This window comes from Epinephelus fuscoguttatus, linkage group LG22, assembly GCF_011397635.1.
Source record: "Epinephelus fuscoguttatus linkage group LG22, E.fuscoguttatus.final_Chr_v1".
Classification (NCBI taxonomy): Eukaryota; Metazoa; Chordata; class Actinopteri; order Perciformes; family Serranidae; genus Epinephelus; species Epinephelus fuscoguttatus.
Window position 1 is genome coordinate 15,163,323 of NC_064773.1, and position 8,978 is coordinate 15,172,300.

General features: G+C 41.1%; 1 protein-coding gene across 3 annotated transcripts in view; it reads left to right on the top strand.

Moving 5' to 3' along the window:
- atp2b1a (ATPase plasma membrane Ca2+ transporting 1a) overlaps positions 1 to 5,505 on the top strand; it is a 165,258-nt gene extending 159,753 nt beyond the window's left edge. For all 3 annotated transcript variants that reach the window (XM_049566228.1, XM_049566227.1, XM_049566229.1), the window contains one exon: positions 3,456 to 5,505. In XM_049566228.1, coding sequence (XP_049422185.1) covers positions 3,456 to 3,857 — 402 coding nt within the window. In that variant the 3' untranslated portion in view covers positions 3,858 to 5,505. The remainder of the gene's footprint in view (positions 1 to 3,455) is intronic.
- Positions 5,506 to 8,978: the final 3,473 nt, after the last annotated feature.

Sequence of the window (8,978 nt, forward strand, 5' to 3'; positions counted from 1 at the left end):
AAGAGTGCGTGTAGCGAGAGAGGGTGGCAAAAAGAGTGTGTAGCAAGAGAGGGTGGCACAAAGAGGGTGTGTAGCGAGAGGGTGTCAAAAAGAGGGTGTGTAGCGAGAGAGGGTGGCACAAAGAGTGCGTGTAGCAAGAGAGGGTGGCACAAAGAGTGCGTGTAGCAAGAGAGGGTGGCACAAAGAGTGCGTGTAGCGACAGAGGGTGGCAAGAGAGAAGCTCCAGTAGCACCCTACAGCGGATTGGCAGCTGCAGTTGATATGACTTGTCTGTTGGTGTGTTTGCAAGGCTGTGGAGAGTTTACAAAGGTCCAGCAGCCGTCATGCCAGTCGTCCATTCGGCGTAGAAGATCACTACGTTGATAGTGGACACGGATCATTTGATGATACTATTTCCTAAAGGCCTTCCAAGAAGTGTGTGACTCCTTTTTCTCTTTCAGATGCTCCCAGGCAGACCATCTGACCTGCAGGGGACTGTAAATGTCTAACAGATGTCACAAAAAGAAAGAGCTTAAAGGAATAAATGACTGTGTGCCCTTGAATGTAAACATGTGGGACTTCCCCAGACACATTTAACAGCAGATCTGATGTTGTGTTTCTATTGCATGTTGAAAAATTATGCAGTTCTGTCTCAGGTGGGACTCCCTGAAATCTCTCGGAGCTGTCGGATGTTTCTCTACTAACCTCTGAACTTTTCCTTTCAGGTTGACAGAAGTGTATCTTGAAGTCTTTCTCTGTGTGAATACTTGTTTGTTGGCAGAATGTGTCCAACCTGGCAACATGTTTGCCCCCTCAAAGAATGAACACCACTGACTCCCCACATATTCTTCTTTAGATTCTGTGAAATGTGTCATGGGCTATACTCAAAGGTTTACTACCATTGAACACAAGGTAGCGCCGCGCTCTGCATGGGTTCAAAGTCTCTGGTCTCGTTTGTGAGTTTTTTCTCTTTGTGCTGTTTTTGACATGTATACCAGCTTGTAGACATGCTTGGCTGCCGCAGCTTTTTTTTTGTTTTGACTCCACAAACATAAGCTGTAACTGACCACCCCTTTCTTTCTTGCTGTCTGTTCTCTTTCTGTCTCTTTATCTCCACCTGTCTCTCCTCCTCTGTCTCTTGCTGTCTGTCTCTCGCTGTCTTGTCTTTCTCTCTCCTCACTTTTCCTAAGCATGACCAACAAAAGTAAACTCTTGTGTCCAGCCTCTGTCCTTTTTTTCTTATCGGATGTGTTCTTGTCTAAAGAACAACATTCCTCTCGTCTCTTAGTTTCCTTTTGCATTTTGATTAATCCGACACGGGCGTCTCTATCAAGTGTTTTGTGACATACTACTACTGTACTTACAAAAAAAAAAAAAAACAACCAACATAAGTTGCACTGGGTTTGACAGTGGTTTGTTCCCCAACTCTTTAATTTACTACATGACTTTTAGGAATAGTTTTTCTACAAGTACAGAGTCGATTATCAGGTTTGTCTCCACCAGATGCAACTCCAATTTTTCTATCGCGGAAACTTTTTTTAAAAAAAAATTTTTTAACCAAGACTCTTTACAGGCTCACAGTGCAGCCTGTCGGTCTCTACCTGAACCTGAAGTCTTTTTATAAGCCTCAAGTTTAGCTTTTACTTGTAGACGTTAGCGTGAGGGTTTTCCCATCAGATAGGTTTTAAATTCCGTGACATGTCTTCACTTCTTTACATGAGGTACTCTAAAAAAAAAAAAAAATATATATATATATATATATATATATATATATATATATATATATATATTTATATTTGCCGGACAGGGGGTGTCTTAAGGTGCTTTCACACCTGCCCTCAAGTTCGTTTGCCCCCTACGATCTCCTGGACCTCCTCCGCACGAACTCTGGTGCGGTTCGTTCGGTGAGAACGTGTTCCAAACTTGATCCAAACAACCATGAGCATGTTACAGTCCTGGAGGATTATTAATGTGCACCTCCTCCTGTACTGCCTTAATATGCACATTCAGCACATCCACTGCATCAAAACATTGTTTTCTAGTTGGAGCCGCGCCTCGTTTTCAAACTGTATGGTTTGACTAAAATGAACAATGACAGCAATATAGTCCACAATGAGCAGCGCTGAAATCAACCTGCGTAGTTGTCCCTCCACTGTGACATTAGAAAGTGTCACATTTATCTTGCAAGTGTGCTCTTCTTCAATGTTTTGTTTACTTCCTGGATTTTTCCCGTATGGAAATTCTGACCAATGAAGAGCAGCTTTCTCACACAAGGCATTTGATCTGGTCCGCTTGTAAATGCTGCCGTGAGAACACGAACCAACTCTAGGCAAATATGCAACTTGGTAACAAAATCAGTCCCTGATTCGGACCAAAGCAAGACAACTCTAGGTCTGAAAGCACCCTCAGAAAAACTTTATTTCTGTAGCACAAATAGAATAATACAAAAAGTAGATCATTGAAAGAGGATTATACATATTACAGAGATTGAAATAAATGTAACTTAAGAATATTGGCTGTTCCTGTTTGCATTTTTAAAGCCCAGGCACACCAGACATCATAGACCAAGTAGTGACCGTTGTGTTGCCTCCTGTTTGCTGTGTCTCAGCCAAAAAGTTGCATATGAACACGCTACAAAGACTTCAGCCAACGAGCGCGTACGTTCTGCGCCTGCGTAAGAGGAAATAACTCCATAGCAGCAGGCAGTGGTAGTCTGTATTTGTCACTTAAAACAGGGAAACCGGAACACTGACAGGACTGATTCAAGATGCTGCTTAGCCAGTTAGCACATTAACAACGCAACCAGATGTTGAAAGAACAAATAATATTTAACATAGTAACGTATTCAAATAGTAACAAACTATTTCTGCTAAAGAACCCAATGACTACAAAAATAAATTTATCTTAGAAAACAAGTTTGTTTCGATCTCACATCCTCTTGACTTCACTCGTTTTCTTCCCTCACTTTTCTTCTCGCTCCCTGAACTGAACTTTCAGTCAGAGTGATTTCTTCACTGACGTCACCGCTAGATCAGAAACTGATTCAAATGCTGGTTACGCTGAGAAATGGCTGACAAGGGCCGGCTAGTGCCAACAGTGCAGGACACACTGCAAGAACTAGGGCAACAGACACTGACGGATCGCCAACAGTTGGTTTGGTGTGTCAGGTCCCGTAAGCTAAATTAGGATGAAGTTTTTGGGTGGTTTGAGGCTAACACAGTCTGTAGAACGGGTAAGACAGTTAACAGGTAACACAAGTTGTAAGTTTACAACTTGACATAACTGCACACCTGCACGAGAGTTTTCCCCCTCACTGAATTTTTTTGCCCCTAAAACTCACCTGTTGTTGACCCAATAAAACCTGCGCCCTCGGTTTTTACCTGTGTTGTTATCCAGGTGTTCAAATTCAACCCGCACACGTGTCACCGCCGAACATGACTAAATGTCTGCTCCCTGTCCCTTCTCCCTCCCTCCAGATCCGGGTGGTGAATGCATTCCGCAGCTCCATCTCCCTCTATGAGGGGCTGGAGAAGCCTGAGTCGCGATCATCGATCCACAACTTCATGACCCACCCCGAATTCCGGATAGAGGACTCTGAGCCCCATATTCCCCTCATAGACGACACCGACGCAGAGGACGACGCTCCCACCAAGCGCAACTCCGCCAGCCCCCGCAACGCCACGCCCTCACCCACACCGACGCCGCCCTCGCCCTCACCCTCACCCACCACCATCGCCCCCACCACGCCGGTGACTCCCTCCCCAAACCAGAACAATAACGCTGTGGAGAGCAGTAACCACCTCCTCCCAGAGGGCCCCAAATCAGGAACCCCCTCGGCCCCGGGGAGCCCCCTACACAGCCTGGAGACCTCCCTTTGATCTGACCCCGGCGCCACGCGTCACCACCACTTTTCTACCCCGCCACCAAGGAGCTCGACTCAGACATTAAGCAACGGACACTTTGAGAAGAGAGACGAAGGGCTAAGCAGGAGAGCGGAGTCTTGTGTGAGCTTGGCTTGGGCTGGACTAAAGAACAGCAAACATTCAGAGGAATGTACGGCTTGGTGTGGATGCTTTGGTCTTCTTTTATTTTTGGTTCTTATTAATCCCCCCGCTGCAACACAAGGACTCTGTCTCCACCCCTCCCTCCTTGGTAACTTTGTTTTTCTCGGTAAACAAGGGGTGATTATAAACTCAGATTGAAAGTGACCTGTTTTTATTATCTATTATTATTATTATTATTATTATTATTTTAATTGAGAAGGGGAGGTGCTCCTCCTGGCTTGAAGATCGTCTGTAAGAATTACGAAAGAACCTTTAGCTTCTCTTTTATCTGAATGGTGTTGTATATTTATCTCTTTGGCCCTTTGCTCATTCAAAACTTACTTCTGCTCCATTGGCTGTTAATATTTTGAGTTATTTATGTTTTTGGAAAAAAGCAGGTCTGTTTACAAAGTTTGTAGATACTTTTTTTCTGTTTGTAGGCAAAAGAGCTTCCTGATGTATGATGCAGAGAACTGGGACAGAATAAAAAAACTGAATGAGAGGATTATTTCAGATACTGCTGTATTTTCAGGAAAAAAAGGGTGTTTCTATTGAAACTTAACTATTTTTGCCTGCAAGTTTTATTTGTTATATATTTGTAGATAAATGTAGAACCTTCTAGCCAAACCGATAAACACTAAGGCTTGTATAGAAAAAAAGAGGTCCACCGGGGGGCGAGGCGTTTTCACAGGAGACGGGATTTTAAGGGCCTCTGTCCACTAACATCGCTATAAATATTTACTTCTTCCATTTCTTCGATAGTTTTCATGTGCACAAAACCTTCTGGAGTTCTGGATTCTCTTCTCATTCATTACGTTGTGTTAAAGGATTTCCACATGTTGAAAGGTTCACTCATTAATTAAAGGGAGTTTTACCAGGGCCCCGTATTTAGCAAGCATCTCAGATCAGAGTCATGCTGAAACAAAGTCTTACCTCAGAGTTGGACGTGAGGTCCTTATGAAGCCTCCTGCAGCCGCTTTCACCAGGAAGTTCTTCTTTTTATGTTTATGTGGTTACACGCTCTGGACCATAAAATATTCACATCCTAGTTCTAGTTGCGTTCAAAAGAAGCTAACTCAGATTATTTGATGCACTATTTTTGCACGTTAAGGCTAAAAATTTGTTTTGCCAAAGCTCAAAAACACTAAAATAACTTAAGTTCACCTTTTTTTTTTCTTAATGACTACTTGAGTTCAAAGTGACGCTGTGTTGCCTATTTATTTAACAATAAGACGTTCATACAGACTAAACGTGAATGTGCCTTGGCTACAATAAGAATTTAGATGCCACAGATGAAACAGTTCCTCCTACAGCGCAGCGTAGGACCAAATAAGCCTCCGTCTGATCCTTCTGGGCCAGTTGTGACTGATTCTTCTCTCTCTGGATGCTTGATAAATACGGACCCTGCTCATATTTTATGTTTTGGTGCGTTTAATTTTTGTTTCCCTCAGCAAAATGCCCCCCTCCCCTCCCCCCCCCCGCCAATGTACAATATTGACATTTGTTTACTCAGGCATAGAAAAAGTATTTAATTTAAAAAAGGCATCTATAAAGAACGAACCTTTTAACTTCAGACTTTGTGTATTTAGATAGTTGAACATCGTCTTGGTTGAATTAAAATAAAACAAAAAAAGCAAGTGAATTATTTTCATATTTCATTCAGTCTTTTAAGATTATGCCTTAGGATAATAATTTTACTCCTCCGAGTTCTGGTTTGTTGACATTTTAAAAACTACAAAAAAAAAAACAGTCCGTTCAGTACGACTCCTCTCACCGTGGGTTAAATGTTCATTTTGATTTGTTTGTAAAATATTTTTGACACCTGATGTACTGGAAACGCTAAAGAATTGGACATGTGCATTTTTTTTTCAAGAATAAAGACTAGGCATACACTGGTATCTATCTGCACAGGGTACTTTATTTCATAGCGTTCCTCGGGGGAAAAAGAATTTTGATACAAATCATAATAAGAGAAAAAGTGTACCTTTGTATTTTTATGACACTGATGATACCTTTCATCGTACTAAAGCGATTTTGGATGATTTGACACCAATCACGTTATACAGGGGGGAGGGTTTTGGCCACTAAAAAAAAAAAATGTGTGTTGTTCTGGAATCTTCATCTCAGGGTGCAAATGGTGTGAAAGAGAACAGGCCTCTTTTTAGTTTGTGTATTACCACACTTAATTACACGTTTGGGACGGTGCTTGTCAAACACACAGGATTAGTCGGGCAGCAGGCTGCAGATTCTTCCTGCAGCCTTCTGGCCGTGACGGCCCGCGTGCAGACATGGTGGGAAGGAAGCGGAGATGTTCAATCACGACTGAGGAAAATACTTTGTTTTACTTGTTTTACAGATGACAAAATAACAAGGCGAGAAATCGGAGAAAAAAGACGAGCGGAATCCATTCTTAGGAGTTTGTTCTGTAGCTTCTTCCTGTAACGGGAATGAATGTTTTTCCATCTGTTTTATGGATTATTATTTTTTTATCTTTTAACATTTGGAAATAAAGAGTACTTCATGTCTGTTTATCTTGAGCATTTTAAATGGATATCGTGATTGGATTTACATTTGAAACTTGTCGAGTAATGTGTATGGTTTTTAAAAATAAAAAATGTATTTAGCCTAACTGCAGGGCTGTGTTTCTCATTTACTGTGGACTCTCTGCAGTGAAATCTCAGCCTGTAGTGATGGGGGATTTCCTCACAAGGAAAGCTGCTTTTCTGCATAGCTACACAAATACTAAATGTTTTATAACCTTTTGATTACTGCTGGTGAACACAGTAGTCAAATCACTGTTAAATACTGTAAAATCATGTGTTTAAAAAGCCTGAATTTATCTTGTTATATTCAACGTCCTTTAAGCTCAGATTCTTTTGTGACTGCAATATTTAAAAGGTCAGTCAGAATTTCCTCTCAAACTGTTTGAGGTTTTTAATAATTTCCATAAAAATGTATATGAAAATAATGTATTTTTCAACCTGGACCCTATTTTTTTTCTGTGTTTTTGTGTCTGTGTGACAAATCAGAGCAACAGTATTTATAAAAAAAGACTTCCACTCACCGTCTAACTTGCAAAAAAAATGATTTTAATGCTGCAACGTTTCCGCGACCAGATGAAGGTCTTGTCCCTGAAACATTGCAGCATTAAAATCATTATTTTAACACGTTAGACAGTGAGCAGGAGTCTCTTCTACGAGTTTTATTCTTCTCGTCCTTCTCCCATGCGCCTGTTTGAAAATGTGCAAAGTATTCCTTCGTTTGGAGCAACAGTATTTGAGAATGGTCCAGTCTTGAGAGAACTGGCTGCAGTGTAAAAACTTGGGGTAAATTATGTCCACTAAAAGTGTTTGTTTTTGCCACTGACAGGCTCACATTGTTATCCAAAGTGTCTGACAACATTATGGAAAGGATCCCAACAGAGATAGAGGTGTTTATTAAAGAGTAACACCCTTTATGTTTAACTAGAAACAGCACTGAAATCAGCATCACCAAACCCACCAGACTCCATTTTAAAAAACAGCAATTTTAGTGTGTATAAAGCCAGCATACTTTCACATCTGACTGAGTGAATTAAAGGTTTATGTCAGCCAAACCAGAGCTGGTGATTGTTGGAACAGTGGAAAGACGAACCAAGGTGGCTTTTGTGAGTTTTATTTTGATTCTGTCGACTTTGAATTAAGTGTGTTTTATGAGGATAAAACTGCTGTTTATTGAAATGGAGTCTGGTTGGTGTAGCAATAATGAGTTCCACATTGTTTCCAGTAAAACATAAAGGAAATTACTCTTTAACAGAAAGGTCTATCTCTGTTGGGATCATTTCCATAATGTTGTCAGACACTTCAAATAACAACCTGAGCCTGTCAGTGGCAAAAACAAGCACTTTTAGTGGGCGTAAATGGACGGCCCTCTCGCTCAACACTGGACCAATTTAAGAAATGGTTGTTCCCATTAGTCCCTTAGAAACAAACAAATGGGACAGTAGAGTCCATGTTGAAAAATACTGCAGTTACCCCCTGACTGTTGGCCTGTCAGACAGAACTGAGGAGATAACTCGGCACCATGCAGATTGGCAGTGAGTGGAGCACAGTGCAGCCTTTGTACAGAGAGTTTGGCATGTCTGTCCTCTAACAAGGACACCTCTGACTGTCTGTGTGCAGAGGTGAAGCAGGTAAATCTCTCTGTTATTCCCTCCATAATGAATTCTTTGAAATGCATTTACTTGCTTTTGTTGTTGTTGTTGTTTTGAACAATTATGGACCATAATAACATGAACTTCACATCATGAGCACAGATCATTTAAAAGCTACTTCAAGGGTGAAATTTACTTAAATTGTATTTATTTTTTTTTAAAAATCCAGCCCAAACTGTATCAAACCATGTGAGCACACTACTCACAATAAATTAGGAATATTTTTGTTCTGGCTGAGATTTACATCCCCTGTTCACACAGTCCACCTAAAACAGACCAAAATATCAGCTGGTGACATTGTTTGATCCTGAAGTGTCTGAAAACGAAGTATTTTTCTGATCATCTGCTAAATGATGAATGGATTTATAATCTCAGTTTGTGGTATTATATACAGCCCTGATTCCCAATCTGGGGGTCCTCATGGCCACTAGGGGGCACCAAAGCTCGGTAAAAACACTGAATAAGGCTGTTTCACGTTACTCGGTGGTTCCCTGACACTGTTTGGCATGTCGCACACATGACACTACCCCAATGCCTGCTAATGTGTGCTTACTTGTTTTCTCTGATAGCTTTATATGCTCTCAGTTTATTTGTGAACCAGGCATTAAGGGGTTTCTTTTTTTTGTGAGACAAATTATCTGCAGAGGTCTCTTCCTCCATAAAAACAAACAGACAAGGTGTTTTTATGACTTTCTCGCCACAAAGCAGCTAACTACAGTGACAAACATGAAAGAAAATAGCAATGACCCTATCTAGAGCCAGTG